A 19568-nucleotide genomic window follows, 5' to 3' on the forward strand; every position below is an offset into this window, starting at 1 on the left:
CACAGAGAAGAGAAAGTACAGAACCTTCAGGAGGAGCAGCACAGTATCCTGCCCAGCCATCCTCATTGTTGCTTTTTGTGATGTTGCATTGCTCTCTTCACTAACCTTTGCTGCTCACAGACTCCATGTATGAGCACCAAATATCTTACTTTTTGTAGAGAGGTTGGTGATTTTCCAGCAAAATGCTATTAACACAAATATTTTGCATTCTTGCTTCCATCTGGCTTTTGTCAGTGGTGGGATTATTTTCTCTTAATCCACTCTGCTGCTTTTTAAAAATATAGCATTTTCAAAAGAACGAGTAAGTATTAGATACCTAAAAGAACACCTTTGTTTTGCATTCCTGAAATACTTATTCAAAATAAATGAATATAGATGAATAAATGAAAATGTGTCTAATCTGGCATTCAGGAATTATCTGTTTAGCTAATATTTAAATTATTCTTGGTACAAAACATGTGCATGTCACTATTTTCAGTCACACTATACATAGGCTGAGTGATTCTAAGTCACCTACAGAGACCAGTTCTGTCTATCTGGACAGTGGGAAAATACCAGTATAGGTTTGAACTATACCTGACACCTGCTGTTGGCCATGGTTGGTGACAGGATAACTGGTCCATCATTGTGTTTTTGAAGTAAGATTAAAAATAAGTTTTGTTTCTTCATTCTTGTTTTTGTTTGTTTGTTTGTTTGTTTTGTGAACTAAACACATATACTCTTATTCTTTTTGAACAACATTCCCAGTGTTCATAAGGGAAATAATATTTTTAAACTGAAATTTTTCCTTCTAACTAGAAGCTGGTTTTCTATCCTTTGAAGCTGCCATGAGGTTGTTGAGAGATGCTGAATGTGCTGATGGAACATATCTCTCTGACTCCACAGCAGTTTAAGTTTTCTCTTTTATTTGGTCATCATTTCATGCAAACTTAATTAGCAGTGCTCTAAAAAAAGAATACTGAAAACCAGTTATTTGATCTTAATATCTAAAAAAACTGTACCATCTTGGCTCATGTCTGCTTGTGCCTTTGGCTAATGGGACCATAAGGGTGTAGCTTTGTCCTGCCAGGACTCGGGGCGGTGGCAGGTCTCCTTGGGCGGGGACTTGCCGGAGCTGCTGATTTTGGTGCAGCCCCGGCCAATGGGGTCAGAGCAGCATTGGTGTCCTTGCCCACAGGTTCCTTCTGTGTGTCACAGCCCCGTGTTCAAGAGGGTCACCAGCCAGGACTTCTCCCAAGGAGCCCGTGCCAGCTTCTGTGGAGGCCCCGTGGCCTTCCCACTGTGGCTGCGTCGGCAGCTGAGGGGGCTCCTTGTGCTGCTGTGGGCAGGCACAGCAGGGGAGGGTTTGCTTAGTTTTTCGTCTGTGCCTAAAGTTCATGTCCAGCTGTCTTAGATACTTTGGAAAACAGACTCCTTCCGAATCTGGGGGCAGGTTGGCCAGGCTGGGGGAGCCCCCAGGGCACGTGGCAGTGTGTCACAGGGCCCTTTGTGACACGGTGGGCATTGCCAATGGATGGCACGGGGCAGGGTGTCACAGGGCCCTTTGTGACACGTGATGACTTAATACCGGTGGTGAGGTGGCCACGCCTCAGTGCTCCTCGGAGCGTGCGACGGGACAGACGGGACAGAGCGGTGCTGTGCGGAGCCCCCGTGCAGCCAACTCGTTCCTTACTGATCCGGAGCTTTTTGGAGTCTTCTCTGTGGTTCAAGCGCCCTCGAGGCCAGACCGCGGGACTTGGTGACCCGGAGCTTTACTGCGGTGTCTCCAATCCCTGCGGCAGGTGCCATCGAGGCCATTCTCTGGGGCTTCGTGCCCCAGAGCTTTTCCCTGGCGTCTCCAATCCCTGCAGCAGGTGCCCTTGAGGCCCAACTGTAGGATGGCAGGGAGACGCTTCAGCCTGTGCAGGGTTCTCAGGAGGAAGAAGAAGACCGGAGACCCTGGGACTGCCCCTGCACAGCAGCCTGAAGAGATGCAGCAGGTCCAACCCCTGCAGGACGGTGAGTGGCAGAGCTGGGCCACAGGACTGGTGGCTGCAGCTGGCTGAGCCTCTTCCCATCCCATCCTCTGTGGACATGCCCAGGGAAAGGGAGCAGGGAATAGGGGCCGGGGCTGATCCCCCGGCAGCTCCACGCACTGGGCATCCTGGGGCTGGCCCTGCCTGTGGAGTGCAGGGCTGGGCTGTGTTCTCTGGCCCCTCCTGCAGCCCATCAGCTCTGACTGCGCTCTCTCTTTGCCAGATCCAGGCCAGGTCCAGACAGAAGAGCAGGACCACGCCCATGGCCGATTCCACAGGGCGGCACAGGTACCTACAGCCATTCCCCCCTGGGCTGGGCCTGCTGTCACTGCTCAGCCACGCAATGCTGTCGGAGCTCTCCATGGCACATTCCTCCCTTCCCTGCCCTTTGTTTTCCTGCAGGCCTTTCTGAAATTCTTGGGCATTCGGCGTACAAAGACCGGGAGAACACCAACCGAGGTCATGGCACAGCCTGACCCCATGCCGAAGGAGCTCAAGGCAAAGCCTGATGTCGGCACCGTGTCAACTGATGGCACAGCAACCTGTGACACCGCGGTGACCGATGAGCTGATGAACACCGACAGCAAACCTGTTCAGCGCCTGGCCGATGCTCCGAGTCTGGACTTTGTTGAGGAGAGCGTTGTCTCTGCTCAAGTAAGCAGCCTGAGGCCCGGGATTGTGTGGCCCTTCTGCTGGGCCCCCTCAAGCCTTTGAGGCCAGCACAGTGTGGTGGGAAGGGAAGCACTTCTCGGGGGTAAACTGGGCAAGTTGCTCCCTCTGGCAGCTCTCCAACTCCCTCATGTTCCCTCCTGGCCAGATTCTGGGACTTGATGACCTGGAGCCTTCCGGAACCTCCTCTGTTGCAGGAGCTTTCAAGGCACTTCTGCAGGCCTTGGTGACCCAGAGCTTTTCTGTGCCATGTCTCCTGCAGGTAGCCGTGGAGCCAGACAGAGGCATGGAGCAGAGACCGCCCAGGGTGCCCAAGCTGGCCTGGCTGAAGGAGGGGGAGGAGGAAAGCCCTGGGCCTGCCCCAGCCCAGCACCCTGAGGATGTTGAGCAGTTCCAGCCCCTGCAGGAGGGTGAGTGGCAGAGCTGGGCCACAGGACTGGTGGCTGCAGCCACCTGAGCCTCTTCCCATCCCATCCTCTGTGGACATGCCCAGGGAAAGGGAGCAGGGAATAGGGGCCGGGGCTGATCCCCCGGCAGCTCCACGCACTGGGCATCCTGGGGCTGGCCCTGCCTGTGGAGTGCAGGGCTGGGCTGTGTTCTCTGGCCCCTCCTGCAGCCCCTCAGCTCTGACTGCGCTCTCTCTTTGCCAGAACCAGGCCGGGTCCAGACAGAAGAGCAGGACCGCGCCCATGGCCGATTCCACAGGGCGGCACAGGTACCTACAGCCATTCCCCCCTGGACTGGGCCTGCTGTCACTGCTCAGCCGAGCACTGCTGTCAGAGCTCTCCATGGCACATTCCTCCCTTCCCTGCCCTTTGTTTTCCTGCAGGCCTTTCTGAAATTCTTGGGCATTCGGCGTACAAAGACCGGGAGAACACCAACCGAGGTCATGGCACAGCCTGACCCCACGCCGAAGGAGCTCAAGGCAAAGCCTGATGTCGGCACCGTGTCAACTGATGGCACAGCAACCTGTGACACCGCGGTGACCGATGAGCTGATGAACACCGACAGCACACCTGTTCAGCGCCTGGCCGATGCTCCGAGTCTGGACTTTGTTGAGGAGAGCGTTGTCTCTGCTCAAGTAAGCAGCCTGTGGCCGGGGATTGTGTGGCCCTTCTGCTGGGCCCCCTCAGCCTTTGAGGCCAGCACAGTGTGGTGGGAAGGGAAGCACTTCTCGGGGGGGTAAACTGGGCAAGTTGCTCCCTCTGGCAGCTCTCCAACTCCCTCATGTCCCCTCCTGGCCAGACTCTGGGACTTGATGACCTGGAGCCTTCCGGAACCTCCTCTGTTGCAGGAGCTTTCAAGGCACTTCTGCAGGACTTGGTGACCCAGAGGTTTTCTGTGCCATGTCTCCTGCAGGTAGCCGTGGAGCCAGACAGAGGCATGGAGCAGAGACCGCCCAGGGTGCCCAAGCTGGCCTGGCTGAAGGAGGGGGAGGAGGAAAGCCCTGGGCCTGCCCCAGCCCAGCACCCTGAGGATGTGGAGCAGTTCCAGCCCCTGCAGGAGGGTGAGTGGCAGAGCTGGGCCACAGGACTGGTGGCTGCAGCCACCTGAGCCTCTTCCCATCCCATCCTCTGTGGACATGCCCAGAGAAATGGAGCAGGGAATAGGGGCCAGGGCTGATCCCCTGGCAGCTCCACGCACTGGGCATCCTGGGGCTGGCCCTGCCTGTGGAGTGCAGGGCTGGGCTGTGTTCTCTGGCCCCTCCTGCAGCCCCTCAGCTCTGACTGCGCTCTCTCTTTGCCAGAACCAGGCCGGGTCCAGACAGAAGAACAGGACCGCGCCCATGGCCGATTCCACAGGACAGCACAGGTACCTACAGCCATTCCCCCCTGGGCTGGGCCTGCTGTCACTGCTCAGCCGAGCACTGCTGTCAGAGCTCTCCATGGCACATTCCTCCCTTCCCTGCCCTTTGTTTTCCTGCAGGCCTTTCTGAAATTCTTGGGCATTCGGCGTACAAAGACCGGGAGAACACCAACCGAGGTCATGGCACAGCCTGACCCCACGCCGAAGGAGCTCAAGGCAAAGCCTGATGTCGGCACCGTGTCAACTGATGGCACAGCAACCTGTGACACCGCGGTGACCGATGAGCTGATGAACACCGACAGCACACCTGTTCAGCGCCTGGCCGATGCTCCGAGTCTGGACTTTGTTGAGGAGAGCGTTGTCTCTGCTCAAGTAAGCAGCCTGTGGCCGGGGATTGTGTGGCCCTTCTGCTGGGCCCCCTCAAGCCTTTGAGGCCAGCACAGTGTGGTGGGAAGGGAAGCACTTCTCGGGGGGTAAACTGGGCAAGTTGCTCCCTCTGGCAGCTCTCCAACTCCCTCATGTCCCCTCCTGGCCAGACTCTGGGACTTGATGACCTGGAGCCTTCCGGAACCTCCTCTGTTGCAGGAGCTTTCAAGGCACTTCTGCAGGCCTTGGTGACCCAGAGCTTTTCTGTGCCATGTCTCCTGCAGGTAGCCGTGGAGCCAGACAGAGGCATGGAGCAGAGACCGCCCAGGGTGCCCAAGCTGGCCTGGCTGAAGGAAGGGGAGGAGGAAAGCCCTGGGCCTGCCCCAGCCCAGCACCCTGAGGATGTGGAGCAGTTCCAGCCCCTGCAGGAGGGTGAGTGGCAGAGCTGGGCCACAGGACTGGTGGCTGCAGCCACCTGAGTCTCTTCCCATCCCATCCTCTGTGGACATGCCCAGAGAAAGGGAGCAGGGAATAGGGGCCAGGGCTGATCCCTCGGCAGCTCCATGCACTGGGCATCCTGGGGCTGGCCCTGCCTGTGGAGTGCAGGGCTGGGCTGTGTTCTCTGGCCCCTGTTGCAGCCCCTCAGCTCTGACCACGCTCTTTCTTTGCCAGATCCAAGCCAAGACTGAACAGAGGAGCAGGACCGTGCCCGGGGCCGCTTCCGCAGGGCAGCACAGGTACCTGAGGCCATTCCCCCCTGGGCTGGGCCTGCTGTCACTGCTCAGCCGAGCGCTGCTGTCAGAGCTCTCCATGGCACATTCTCATGGCACTGCTCCTCCTGCCTTTCTCCTGCAGATGGTTTGTGAATTCACCCGGTGCATTTGGAGGGAAGAGACCATTGCCATGGGCGCTGGGGGCATGGCAAACTCTGACTTCCACAATGCTGAAACCAGTGCTGCCCTGCTGGATTTGCTCATGGAAAATGGTGTCTCCAATCCCAAGAATGTAAGCAGCTTGTGGCCAGGGCTCAAGCCCCCCAGGGGTTGTACAGCCCCTCACGCAGGATCCGCTGGGCCCCCTCAGCCTTTGAGGCCAGCACAGTGTGGCGGGAAGGGAAGCACTTCTTGGGAGAAGCTGGGCAAGTTGGCAGCTCTCCAAATCTCCCCCGTGCCCCCTGCAGGTGCCAGCCTTCGTGAGGTACATCCACCAGTGGCTCACGTCCAGTGTGTCTCCTGAGCACAGACTAGACAAGACTCTTCTGGATCTGGCCGAGGCACACCCCGTGGATGTGGTGGTGACTGGGCTGAAAACCTGGGTTAGGGGCAGGTTCAGGGGCACCAGGCCAGGTGCTCCTCCTGTGTCTCCCCTGGCCTCTCCCTCCCACACTCGGGCCTTGCCACGTGGATGTCTCAGCACTGAGCGCTGCCTCCAGCTGTTTTACTTTTTTGCAGGCAAACGTGGCGCTGTGGACGATCCTCCAGCTGCCCTGGTGCCCACGTACAGTGAGGGAGTGTTTCCCCAGCCTCTTTGTGCATCTGCTCTTCCAGGTGTTCTTCAACGCAGCGCATAGGCTGGAGGAGGACGACGCCTTCTGGAGGGAATGCCAGGACCAACACAGCCTTCCCACCAACCCCAACAGGTGCTCCACCCCAGTCCTCCTGTCCCTCCTAGGCCCTCGGGGCTGGGACCAGGGCTCTCAGCATAACCTGGGCTTTGCTCTGCACACAGGTTTGCAGTGCTGACCATCAAAGCCCTGCTGTGCCATCTGCGGTGTGAGGGTGTGGTCATGGCACTGGAACGCAAGTGTGGCTGGGACACGCTGCTCAGCGCTGACACCCACCACTACGCTGTGGGTCTGCTGGCCAGGTGAGTCCCCCTTGTTCCCACTGCCCCTGTCATTTCTGCCTGTCCGTGGGGCACCACACACAGTGCCCGTGGTCACGGGCGAGAGGGCCTTGTCACTGAGGGATGGCTGAGAGTGGAAAAGGCTGGGAGAGGCGGGTGCACAGGAGGAGCCACCTCCCAAAGTGCCCTTGTCCCCTCCCACGGTGCTGGAAAAGACCACGCCTCTGTGAGACAGTCCCAGAAGATGTTTGGTCACCCAGCTCAGGGATTACAGTGCCTTTTTCCCCCTGCCAGGGAGATGGTCTGTATCTGCACACCGTGGTGTTGCAGGATTGTATGCTGCCTCCTGGAGCTGCTCAGTGAAGAGATGTGTCCCTGGGAGCTCCCTGCCATGGCGTTCCTTGTGGAGGTGAGTCTGATGGCAAGCGCTGCCTCCCTGAGCTGTCTCCACCTCTCTGCAGGGAAAGCCCAGTGAATGGAGCTGGGGCAGAGGGGTTCTCCACTGTGTGCCCTTGGCCCGTTGCTGCTGGGGTGACACTTGTCCCCAGCTGTATTTTGGGTCCCTCTGCTGCCAGCACTTGCGCTTCCCTCATGTCTCCTCAAGGCCAAGGAATCCGAGGCTGCCGAGGGCTGGTTGACACAGAGGAGTGGGCACGTGGCCTGCACACAGCAGGGAGCCCAGGGGCTCTGCAGAGCTACTGCTGCTTTTGGGCAGGGCTGCCCGGGATGGCTCCGCGCCCTGTGCTGCTGCCTGGGCCCAGCCCTGTGCGGGTCCAGGCTCCTGCCGGCCGGGCAGCCCGTCACTGCTCTGTGCTTTCCAGGTCCTGGTGTACCTGGATGTGACAGAATGTGGTGAAAGCATCCTGCAGATCCTTTCGAGGCACCTGTGGAGTGAGTGCCCAGAGATGCGTTGCCAAGTGCTCAGAGGCCTCATGGTGCTCAGCCAGGATCCCGTGATGGTGAGAAGGGGGCAGGGGCTGAAGGCCTGCTGGAATCCTGGGGCTGGGGAACGCAGTCACTTGGGCTTGGCTGGGCTTAGGGAGCTGTGGCAGCTGCTCCCAGCTCTGCTGCCTCCCTGTTCAGCTGCCCAAGCCCTTTGGGACAGGCCTTTGGCCTCCGGGCCCCACGGCAGCACATGGGGCTGCCCCGCCGGAGCGGGATTGGTGGTGCAGCCGTTCATGGCTTCACAGCACAGCACTGTGTTCCTCACAGGCCAAAAGAATGGGCAGCCTGACTGAAAGCCTTGAGGAGCTCCTGTGGGATTCAGACAGAGAGCTGGTCAGGATGACTGCCACTGTCCTCGAATTTCTGTCCTCGGAGAAAGACATCTGACACCAGCCCTGCAGCTGGCTGAGGCGCTCCAGCCACTCTTTGACAACGTAAGGCTCTGTGCCCCCGCAGCCACGGGTGGGAAGGTCATCAACAGATCTCTCTTTGGCTGTTCAGCCCTCCGAGGTACAGAGCCTCTCAGTGAGCTGCGGAGCAGTTTCTGGCTTGCTGTCTGTCACCAGTTGTTCCCACACAGGGGATTGGGGAAAGAGGGGAAAAAGGGTCCCTGTGCTCAGCAACACTTGCCCAGGTGTGCAGCGAGAAGAGAAGGTGCCCTAAGTCCCCTTGGCCTTTGGTGGTTCTGCTGAAGCCTCAAAGTTTCCACGGAGCAGTTTGCTGAACGTGTTTTCCTATGTGAGAAGTAGATGGACCTTTTGGACTCTGCAAGACTGAAAGTGCATCACACTACGTACAGCAGAGGTTGAAAGTGCCGTGTACCATGGTGGTGTGTGCAGTTCTCAGGCTGCAAGGAAAAGTAAGTCCCACTTGATTGTGGTGCAAATACAAGTTTGCAAATGGAAGGGAAGGTCGGTGAAATTCTTCTGTTCTGGTACATTTTCTTTGGCAGCAGGGGAGGACGTATTCAACTTTGGATCTTCCCATTTGGATAAGCCCGGTACGTTTACGTCTTTTTCAAGGACACGCCGACGTTCCCACTGTCGCTGTTCAACAGCTCCACGAGGTGGCGGTGTGTACATAACAAACAACCCAAAATGCAGCTCCGAAGGTGAAAACGTCCTGTCACAATTCTTAAACGAAACGTGTCAGGACAGAAAAGGTGCCAGGACAAAAAGCTCTGGAGCTTGGCTTTTCCATTCCCACTGGAGCAACAGCAGTTCACACGATAGCACTGTATACTAGGAAAAGCAAATAAGTTCACCAAGACCAACCAACGTGTGGATTCAAAATTAATTTCCCTAACCAAGAGAGGAATTATGACCCCACGCCTCAAAAGAAATGTGATCCCCACCTCCGAAATAGAAAACATCAGCATCAAGTGCCAGTTGAATGTCTGGGTACCACCATCCAGGGAAAAGCACCCCCACTAGTGGTGGCACCAGATGCCCACCAGGGCCAGGCAGAGCAAGCCCAGGATTCCCAGGAGGGTGCAGAAGGGCAGGAAGGGCACATCTGGCATGGGCACACCACGGTGCTGTCACCTGGGGATGAGTGAGGTGTCTGCTCAGGCTCTGGCTGTGCCCAGACACCCCCTGGTTCTGGGGACTGTGAGGGGCTGAGAGACCTGTGGGGTCTGTGAGGTCTATGGGTGCTATGAGGGCAGTAAGGGCTATGGGATCTGAGGTCTGTGAGGGTTATGGAGGCTCTGAGGGGTATGGGCTCTGTGAGGGGTATGGGGTCAGCGAGGTCAGTGAGGGTTAAAGGGTCTATGAGAACAGTGAGGGCAATGGGGTCTGAAAGGGCTTTGGAGTCTGAGGGGGCCTGTGAGGGCTGTGGAGGCTCTGAGGGCTATGGGGGCTGTGAGGACTCCATAATTTTCACATGGTTAGGGAATATGTTCTTACAGCTTCTACCCTATAACTGATACTCCACAAACTTTCTTTTCAAGACTTCCTTGATAGTAGTTTTCTAATTGCAACAGATGTCAGAGCATTGTTTCCATGATAATTAAAGCTGAGTGGCCATTTGCTGTAAGTGAGGTTGTTGGGGTCTGTAGTGGGTTGACCCTGGCTGGATGCCAGGTACCCACCAAAGCCACTCTCTCACTCCCCTCTGCAACTGGACAGAGGAGAGAAAACATAATGAAGAGTTCATGAGTTGAGGTAAGGACTGTGAGAGATCACTCACTGATTACCATCACAAGCAAAACAGACTTGAAGTGAGGATATTCATTAAATCTATGACTAACAAAATCAGAGCAGGATAATGAGAAGTAAGATATATCCTGAAAACACCTGCCCCCCCAGCAGTGCAGGGAGATGGGGAATGGGGGTTACGATCAGTTCATCACAAGTTGTTTCTGCCACCCAGAGAGAGGAGTCCTTCCCCTGCTCTCCGTGGAGTCCCTCCCCTGGGCAACAATTCTTCATGAGCTGCTGGAATCTGGGTCACTTATTCCATGGAGTTCAGTCCTTTAGGCACAGTCTGCTCCCTCGTGGGTCTTCCCTCACAGAGTCACTGGCCACAGAAACCCAATACAGGGTCATTCAAAATGAGCTTTGGCCATGCCATAACATAATTTAACTGTCCTATTAATAGATGAAACCCACAGCAATCCCTCATGAGTCACATACAGAAATAGCAGTGCCATTGTACACCCCTTCCCTGCCCTGCTTGTTCTTCTTCACCGTGATGGGGATGATGTCATTGTAAAACTGCCAAGAAACTAAAGGGAAAAGGAATGCCATCCCAGCTGTGAGAGATCTCATGAGTGGGAGATGATTGCAGGAGGATGGGGGGAGAGCAGAGGCCGCCGTGAAATTCCTAAGGTCAGCAGCAACATGTTTGTTGGAGCTCCTGTTTTTGTTATGATCCTGTGAATAAGGGTCCTGTGACCTCCTGGCCTGTGGCTTGGAAATGGGCTGGAGGATGGGCTGCTGGTGGATGCTCCTGGTCTGACTCCACCTGGCTTTTGGAAACTCCCCTAGCTTGGCCAGGTGCTTGGGATGACCCTGTGTTGATGGGAGCCAAAACACCCATCAGTGTTCATGAAGTGAGGAGCAAAGCTGGAGCTGTTGCCATTGTAAATCAACCCACCACCCCAAGCATCATTGCAGCACCTTGTCTGGGCACATCTTCTCTCTGCAGCACTTAGGGCAGCTGTTTGGAAAGCTGGGTATTGTTATACATGGAGAAATTGTTGGGGTTTTGCCCCTTGGTTTGGAGGAGGAGGGACTTCTTTCTCAGGAAGAAAATGAGGACGGGAAAGTGAGAGTGTTGGCTGGTTTTGCTGGAGTGGCATTTGCTGTCTTCAGAAGCAACTGTATACTATCTTCATGCGTCGGTTTTGTTGAACTCCGATTATGGATTTCCTTCCAGTTATCAGCTAAAACATTGTAAAACGAATGGCTGGAGAAAGTCCAGGCCACATGTCCTATACATCAGTTCACAGTTGTCTCACAAACAATTACCAAGAACTGCAAAGATAGCAACTCATGTGACTATTATTTTTAAGAGAGTAGCCCTGCAGCTAGAAGGCAAGTTTCTCTTAAAGAAGATATCCCAGAAATCCATTATTTTATCGTCTGGCAATACTGAAAATCAGAAATGGAGCCTGAAATCCATCTATACCTGGTTTCCCAGGAGAGGCTTAGCTTATGGCATTTGCCTCTCCTGTTTTGCCACGAGGGTGCCCAGATCCCCAACTCAACTGGACTCAACACCCATCTGAGCCCCCAGCTATTAGGAAACACGTAACTTTGCCTCTACATCCCTGTTCCTGACTTCCACCCCATGCACATGTGGTCACTGCAGGTGCTGGCAGACTTAGGCACACATATAACATCGTCTGGCTCTACAAGATAGAATCATAAAGATCAAGTCCAAGCATTAAGCTAACACTGCCAGCTCCACCACTAAACTGTGCCCCCAGGTGCCACATCTACACCTTTTTTGAACACTTCCATGTGATAGTGTCTGCCTGAGTGGTTCTGGGTGTGGGTTTTCTCTTTTTCATGAGTTTGTAAGATTTGGGAGCCTTTATTCATGGCTGTATGATGGGGGAGGGAACTGTGGGCAGGCAGGTTTAATTGTCCTTCCCAATGCAGAGAATCGCTAGAATTCCTGGGAAATACACAGGATCCATCATTCTGAGAACCAGGCTTTAAAGGTTAAGCTTAAAAATAGAGATATAAATGTTTATTTTTGGCTTTTTTGTGGTCAGCTTCGATGTAGGGGTTTGGTACTCATAAATATTGTTGATTCCCCCATGTAGCTCTTTCGACTTCACTGTTCAGCAGTCAGCAGTGTGAATTGTGATGCACGGCTGGGGCTGATACCAGAGATGACGCCATCAAAGGTGGGGATGGGAGTAACTGGAATACTCTAAACCGGATTTACACCTGCAGGATAACAGCAGTAATGGTAGAATAATGGGTTCAGGAGACAAATTGAAAACAAAAGTAATTTGTATGTTGGAAACTTCAGACTAGTTCAGGTGTAAAGGCAGTTTTATGGGATGTGCTTGTAAGCAAACACAGAGAAGAGAAAGTACAGAACCTTCAGGAGGAGCAGCACAGTATCCTGCCCAGCCATCCTCATTGTGGCTTTTTGTGATGTTGCATTGCTCTCTTCACTAACCTTTGCAGCTCACAGACTCCATGTATGAGCACCAAATATCTTACTTTTTGTAGAGAGGTTGGTGATTTTCCAGCAAAATGCTATTAACACAAATATTTTGCATTCTTGCTTCCATCTGGCTTTTATCAGTGGTGGGATTATTTTCTCTTAATCCACTCTGCTGCTTTTTAAAAATATAGCATTTTCAAAAGAACGAGTAAGTATTAGATACCTAAAAGAACACCTTTGTTTTGCATTCCTGAAATACTTATTCAAAATAAATGAATATAGATGAATAAATGAAAATGTGTCTAATCTGGCATTCAGGAATTATCTGTTTAGCTAATATTTAAATTATTCTTGGTACAAAACATGTGCATGTCACTATTTTCAGTCACACTATACATAGGCTGAGTGATTCTAAGTCACCTACAGAGACCAGTTCTGTCTATCTGGACAGTGGGAAAATACCAGTATAGGTTTGAACTATACCTGACACCTGCTGTTGGCCATGGTTGGTGACAGGATAACTGGTCCATCATTGTGTTTTTGAAGTAAGATTAAAAATAAGTTTTGTTTCTTCATTCTTGTTTTTGTTTGTTTGTTTGTTTGTTTTTAATGAACTAAACACATATACTCTTATTCTTTTTGAACAACATTCCCAGTGTTCATAAGGGAAATAATATTTTTAAACTGAAATTTTTCCTTCTAACTAGAAGCTGGTTTTCTATCCTTTGAAGCTGCCATGAGGTAGTTGAGAGATGCTGAATGTGCTGATGGAACATATCTCTCTGACTCCACAGCAGTTTAAGTTTTCTCTTTTATTTGGTCATCATTTCATGCAAACTTAATTAGCAGTGCTCTAAAAAAAGAATACTGAAAACCAGTTATTTGATCTTAATATCTAAAAAAACTGTACCATCTTGGCTCATGTCTGCTTGTGCCTTTGGCTGATGGGACCATAAGGGTGTAGCTTTGTCCTGCCAGGACTCGGGGCGGTGGCAGGTCTCCTTGGGCGGGGACTTGCCGGAGCTGCTGATTTTGGTGCAGCCCCGGCCAATGGGGTCAGAGCAGCATTGGTGTCCTTGCCCACAGGTTCCTTCTGTGTGTCACAGCCCCGTGTTCAAGAGGGTCACCAGCCAGGACTTCTCCCAAGGAGCCCGTGCCAGCTTCTGTGGAGGCCCCGTGGCCTTCCCACTGTGGCTGCGTCGGCAGCTGAGGGGGCTCCTTGTGCTGCTGTGGGCAGGCACAGCAGGGGAGGGTTTGCTTAGTTTTTCGTCTGTGCCTAAAGTTCATGTCCAGCTGTCTTAGATACTTTGGAAAACAGATTCCTTCCGAATCTGGGGGCAGGTTGGCCAGGCTGGGGGAGCCCCCAGGGCACGTGGCAGTGTGTCACAGGGCCCTTTGTGACACGGTGGGCATTGCCAATGGATGGCACGGGGCAGGGTGTCACAGGGCCCTTTGTGACACGTGATGACTTAATACCGGTGGTGAGGTGGCCACGCCTCAGTGCTCCTCGGAGCGTGCGACGGGACAGACAGGACAGAGCGGTGCTGTGCGGAGCCCCCGTGCAGCCAACTCGTTCCTTACTGATCCGGAGCTTTTTGGAGTCTTCTCTGTGGTTCAAGCGCCCTCGAGGCCAGACCGCGGGACTTGGTGACCCGGAGCTTTTCTGCGGTGTCTCCAATCCCTGCGGCAGGTGCCATCGAGGCCATTCTCTGGGGCTTCGTGCCCCAGAGCTTTTCCCTGGCGTCTCCAATCCCTGCAGCAGGTGCCCTTGAGGCCCAACTGTAGGATGGCAGGGAGACGCTTCAGCCTGTGCAGGGTTCTCAGGAGGAAGAAGAAGACCGGAGACCCTGGGACTGCCCCTGCACAGCAGCCTGAAGAGATGCAGCAGGTCCAACCCCTGCAGGACGGTGAGTGGCAGAGCTGGGCCACAGGACTGGTGGCTGCAGCTGGCTGAGCCTCTTCCCATCCCATCCTCTGTGGACATGCCCAGGGAAAGGGAGCAGGGAATAGGGGCCGGGGCTGATCCCCCGGCAGCTCCACGCACTGGGCATCCTGGGGCTGGCCCTGCCTGTGGAGTGCAGGGCTGGGCTGTGTTCCCTGGCCCCTCCTGCAGCCCCTCAGCTCTGACCGCGCTCTCTCTTTGCCAGATCCAGGACAGGTCCAGACAGAAGAGCAGGACCGCGCCCATGGCCGATTCCACAGGACAGCACAGGTACCTACAGCCATTCCCCCCTGGGCTGGGCCTGCTGTCACTGCTCAGCTGAGCACTGCTGTTGAAGCCCTACATGGCACATTCCTTCCTTCCCTGCCCTTTGTTTTCCTGCAGGCCTTTCTGAAATTCTTGGGCATTCGGCGTAGAAAGACCGGGAGAACACCAACCGAGGTCATGGCACAGCCTGACCCCACGCCGAAGGAGCTCAAGGCAAAGCCTGATGTCGGCACCATGTCAACTGATGGCACAGCAACCTGTGACACCACGGTGACCGATGAGCTGATGAACACCGACAGCGAACCTGTTCAGCTCCTGGCCGATGCTCCAAGTCTGGACTTTGTTGAGGAGAGCATTGTCTCTGCTCAAGTAAGCAGCCTGTGGCCGGGGATTGTGTGGCCCTTCTGCTGGGCCCCCTCAGCCTTTGAGGCCAGCACAGTGTGGTGGGAAGGGAAGCACTTCTCGGGGGCTAAACTGGGCAAGTTGCTCCCTCTGGCAGCTCTCCAACTCCCTCATGTCCCCTCCTGGCCAGACTCTGGGACTTGATGACCTGGAGCCTTCCGGAACCTCCTCTGTTGCAGGAGCTTTCAAGGCACTTCTGCAGGCCTTGGTGACCCAGAGCTTTTCTGTGCCATGTCTCCTGCAGGTAGCCATGGAGCCAGACAGAGGCATGGAGCAGAGACCGCCCAGGGTGCCCAAGCTGGCCTGGCTGAAGGAGGGGGAGGAGGAAAGCCCTGGGCCTGCCCCAGCACAGCACCCTGAGGATGTGGAGCAGTTCCAGCCCCTGCAGGAGGGTGAGTGGCAGAGCTGGGCCACAGGACTGGTGGCTGCAGCCAGCTGAGCCTCTTCCCATCCCATCCTCTGTGGACACGCCCAGGGAAAGGAAGCAGGGAATAGGGGCCGGGTCTGATCCCCCGGCAGCTCCATGTACTGGGCATCCTGGAGCTGGCCCTGCCTGTGGAGTGCAGGGCTGGGCTGTGTTCTCTGGCCCCTCCTGCAGCCCCTCAGCTCTGACTGCGCTCTCTCTTTGCCAGATCCAGGCCAGGTCCGGAAAGAAGAGCAGGACCGCGCCCGTGGCCGATTCCACAGGGCGGCACAGGTAGCTACAGCCATTCCCCCCTGGACTGGGCCTGCTGTCACTGCTCAGCCACGCACTGCTGTTGGAGCTCTCCATGGCACATTCCTCCCTTCCCTGCCCTTTGTTTTCCTGCAGGCCTTTCTGAAATTCTTGGGCATTCGGCGTACAAAGACCGGGAGAACACCAACCGAGGTCATGGCACAGCCTGACCCCACGCCGAAGGAGCTCAAGGCAAAGCCTGATGTCGGCACCGTGTCAACTGATGGCACAGCAACCTGTGACACCGCGGTGACCGATGAGCTGATGAACACCGACAGCACACCTGTTCAGCACCTGGCCGATGCTCCGAGTCTGGACTTTGTTGAGGAGAGCGTTGCCTCTGCTCAAGTAAGCAGCCTGTGGCCGGGGATTGTGTGGCTCTTCTGCTGGGCCTCCTCTGCCTTTGAGGCCAGCACAGTGTGGTGGGAAGGGAAGCACTTCTCGGGGCTAAACTGGGCAAGTTGCTCCCTCTGGCAGCTCTCCAACTCCCTCATGTCCCCTCCTGGCCAGACTCTGGGACTTGATGACCTGGAGCCTTCTGGAACCTCCTCTGTTGCAGGAGCTTTCAAGGCACTTCTGCAGGCCTTGGTGACCCAGAGGTTTTCTGTGCCATGTCTCCTGCAGGTAGCCGTGGAGCCAGACAGAGGCATGGAGCAGAGACCGCCCAGGGTGCCCAAGCTGGCCTGGCTGAAGGAGGGGGAGGAGGAAAGCCCTGGGCCTGCCCCAGCCCAGCACCCTGAGGATGTTGAGCAGTTCCAGCCCCTGCAGGAGGGTGAGTGGCAGAGCTGGGCCACAGGACTGGTGGCTGCAGCCACCTGAGCCTCTTCCCATCCCATCCTCTGTGGACATGCCCAGAGAAAGGGAGCAGGGAATAGGGGCCGGGGCTGATCCCCTGGCAGCTCCACGCTCTGGGCATCCTGGGTCTGGCCCTGCCTGTGGAGTGCAGGGCTGGGCTGTGTTCTCTGTCCCCTCCTGCAGCCCCTCAACTCTGACTGCGCTCTCTCTTTGCCAGAACCAGGCCGAGTCCAGACAGAAGAGCAGGACCGCGCCCATGGCCGGTTCCACAGGGCGGCACAGGTACCTACAGCCATTCCCCCCCTGGCTGGGCCTGCTGTCACTGCTCAGCCGAGCACTGCTGTTGGAGCTCTCCATGGCACATTCCTCCCTTCCCTGCCCTTTGTTTTCCTGCAGGCCTTTCTGAAATTATTGGGCATTCGGCGTAGAAAGACCAGGAGAACACCAACCGAGGTCATGGCACAGCCTGACCCCACGCCGAAGGAGCTCAAGGCAAAGCCTGATGTCGGCACCGTGTCAACTGATGGCACAGCAACCTGTGACACCGCGGTGACCGATGAGCTGATGAACACCGACAGCACACCTGTTCAGCACCTGGCCGATGCTCCAAGTCTGGACTTTGTTGAGGAGAGCGTTGTCTCTGCTCAAGTAAGCAGCCTGTGGCCGGGGATTGTGTGGCCCGTCTGCTGGGCCCCCTCAAGCCTTTGAGGCCAGCACAGTGTGGTGGGAAGGGAAGCACTTCTCGGGGAGGTAAACTGGGCAAGTTGCTCCCTCTGGCAGCTCTCCAACTCCCTCATGTCCCCTCCTGGCCAGACTCTGGGACTTGATGACCTGGAGCCTTCCGGAACCTCCTCTGTTGCAGGAGCTTTCAAGGCACTTCTGCAGGCCTTGGTGACCCAGAGCTTTTCTGTGCCATGTCTCCTGCAGGTAGCCATGGAGCCAGGCAGAGGCATGGAGCAGAGACCGCCCAGGGTGCCCAAGCTGGCCTGGCTGAAGGAGGGGGTGGAGGAAAGCTCTAGGCCTGCCCCAGCCCAGCACCCTGAGGATGTGGAGCAGTTCCAGCCCCTGCAGGAGGGTGAGTGGCAGAGCTGGGCCACAGGACTGGTGGCTGCAGCCACCTGAGTCTCTTCCCATCCCATCCTCTGTGGACATGCCCAGAGAAAGGGAGCAGGGAATAGGGGCCGGGGCTGATCCCCCGGCAGCTCCACGCACTGGGCATCCTGGGTCTGGCCCTGCCTGTGGAGTGCAGGGCTGGGCTGTGTTCTCTGGCCCCTGTTGCAGCCCCTCAGCTCTGACCACGCTCTCTCTTTGCCAGATCCAAGCCAAGACTGAACAGAGAAGCAGGACCGTGCCCGGGGCCGCTTCCGCAGGGCAGCACAGGTACCTGAGGCCATTCCCCCCTGGGCTGGGCCTGCTGTCACTGCTCAGCCGAGCACTGCTGTCAGAGCTCTCCATGGCACATTCTCATGGCACTGCTCCTCCTGCCTTTCTCCTGCAGATGGTTTGTGAATTCACCCGGTGCATTTGGAGGGAAGAGACCATTGCCATGGGCGCTGGGGGCATGGCAAACTCTGACTTCCACAATGCTGAAACCAGTGCTGCCCTGTTGGATTTGCTCATGGAAAATGGTGTCTCCAATCCCAAGAATGTAAGCAGCCTGTGGCCAGGGCTCAAGCCCCCCAGGGGTTGTACAGCCCCTCACGCAGGATCCGCTGGGCCCCCTCAGCCTTTGAGGCCAGCACAGTGTGGCGGGAAGGGAAGCACTTTTTGGGAGAAGCTGGGCAAGTTGGCAGCTCTCCAAATGTCCCCCGTGCCCCCTGCAGGTGCCAGCCTTCGTGAGGTACATCCACCCGTGGCTCACGTCCAGTGTGTCTCCTGAGCACAGACTAGACAAGACTCTTCTGGATCTGGCCGAGGCACACCCCGTGGATGTGGTGGTGACTGGGCTGAAAACCTGGGTTAGGGGCAGATTCAGGGGCACCAGGCCAGGTGCTCCTCCTGTGTCTCCCCTGGCCTCTCCCTCCCGCGCTCGGGCCTTGCCACGTGGATGTCTCAGCACTGAGCGCTGCCTCCAGCTGTTTTACTTTTTTGCAGGCAAACGTGGCGCTGTGGACGATCCTCCAGCTGCCCTCGTGCCCACGTACAGTGAGGGAGTGTTTCCCCAGCCTCTTTGTGCATCTGCTCTTCCAGGTGTTCTTCAACGCAGCGCATAGGCTGGAGGAGGACGACGCCTTCTGGAGGGAATGCCAGGACCAACACAGCCTTCCCACCAACCCCAACAGGTGCTCCACCCCAGTCCTCCTGTCCCTCCTAGGCCCTCGGGGCTGGGACCAGGGCTCAGCATGACCTGGGCTTTGCTCTGCACACAGGTTTGCAGTGCTGACCATCAAAGCCCTGCTGCGCCATCTGCGGTGTGAGGGTGTGGTGATGGCACTGGAACGCAAGTGTGGCTGGGACACGCTGCTCAGCGCTGACACCCACCACTACGCAATGGGTCTGCTGGCCAGGTGAGACCCCCTTGTTCCCACTGCCCCTGTCATTTCTGCCTGTGCATGGGGCACCACACACAGTGCCCGTGCTCGCGGGCGAGAGGGCCTTGTCACTGAGGGATGGCTGAGAGTGGAAAAGGCTGGGAGAGGCGGGTGCACAGGAGGAGCCACCTCCCAAAGTGCCCTTGTCCCCTCCCACGGTGCTGGAAAAGACCACGCCTCTGTGAGACAGTCCCAGAAGATGTTTGGTCACCCAGCTCAGGGATTACAGTGCCTTTTTCCCCCTGCCAGGGAGATAGTCTGTATCTGCACACCCTGGTGTTGCAGGATTGTATGCTGCCTCCTGGAGCTGCTCAGTGAAGAGATGTGTCCCTGGGAGCTCCCTGCCATGGCGTTCCTTGTGGAGGTGAGTCTGATGGCAAGCGCTGCCTCCCTGAGCTGTCTCCACGTCTCTGCAGGGAAAGCCCAGTGAACGGAGCTGGGGCAGAGGGGTTCTCCACTGTGTGCCCTTGGCCCATTGCTGCTGGGGTGACACTTGTCCCCAGCTGTATTTTGGGTCCCTCTGCTGCCAGCACTCGCGCTTCCCTCATGGCTCCTCAAGGCCAAGGAATCCAAGGCTGCCGAGGGCTGGTTGGCACAGAGGAGTGGGCACGTGGCCTGCGCAGGGCAGGGAGCCCAGGGGC

The 19568-nt window shown here is 56.1% G+C and overlaps 1 protein-coding gene across 10 annotated transcripts in view; it reads left to right on the plus strand.

Annotated features, from left to right (window-relative positions):
* LOC113996478 overlaps positions 1 to 19568 on the plus strand; it is a 31028-nt gene that overhangs the window by 9704 nt on the left and 1756 nt on the right. For 3 of the 10 annotated variants that reach the window (XR_005562618.1, XR_005562620.1, XR_005562621.1), the window contains exons 8-24: positions 2239 to 2303; positions 2418 to 2669; positions 2947 to 3094; positions 3335 to 3399; positions 3514 to 3765; positions 4044 to 4191; positions 4432 to 4496; positions 4611 to 4862; positions 5141 to 5288; positions 14423 to 14487; positions 14602 to 14853; positions 15131 to 15278; positions 17712 to 17776; positions 17895 to 18044; positions 18220 to 18678; positions 18766 to 18903; positions 19177 to 19291. Coding sequence is in view for 6 of the 10 variants with exons in the window: in XM_039378844.1 (XP_039234778.1) it covers positions 2239 to 2303; positions 2418 to 2669; positions 2947 to 3094; positions 3335 to 3399; positions 3514 to 3765; positions 4044 to 4191; positions 4432 to 4496; positions 4611 to 4862; positions 5141 to 5288; positions 14423 to 14487; positions 14602 to 14853; positions 15131 to 15278; positions 15519 to 15583; positions 15698 to 15949; positions 16226 to 16420 (2372 nt within the window). In the remaining 4 variants the exon portion in view is untranslated. Of the gene's footprint in view, positions 1 to 2238; positions 2304 to 2417; positions 2670 to 2946; positions 3095 to 3334; positions 3400 to 3513; positions 3766 to 4043; positions 4192 to 4431; positions 4497 to 4610; positions 4863 to 5140; positions 5289 to 14422; positions 14488 to 14601; positions 14854 to 15130; positions 15279 to 15518; positions 15584 to 15697; positions 15950 to 16225; positions 16474 to 17711; positions 17777 to 17894; positions 18045 to 18219; positions 18679 to 18765; positions 18904 to 19176; positions 19292 to 19568 lie in introns of those variants that run through there. The other 7 variants (XM_039378839.1, XM_039378843.1, XR_005562619.1 and 4 more) reach the window with 6 other exon arrangements.

Source organism: Pipra filicauda, unplaced genomic scaffold, assembly GCF_003945595.2.
Source record: "Pipra filicauda isolate LSUMZ 115617 unplaced genomic scaffold, ASM394559v2 scaffold149_size4050908_pilon, whole genome shotgun sequence".
NCBI lineage: Eukaryota > Metazoa > Chordata > Aves > Passeriformes > Pipridae > Pipra > Pipra filicauda.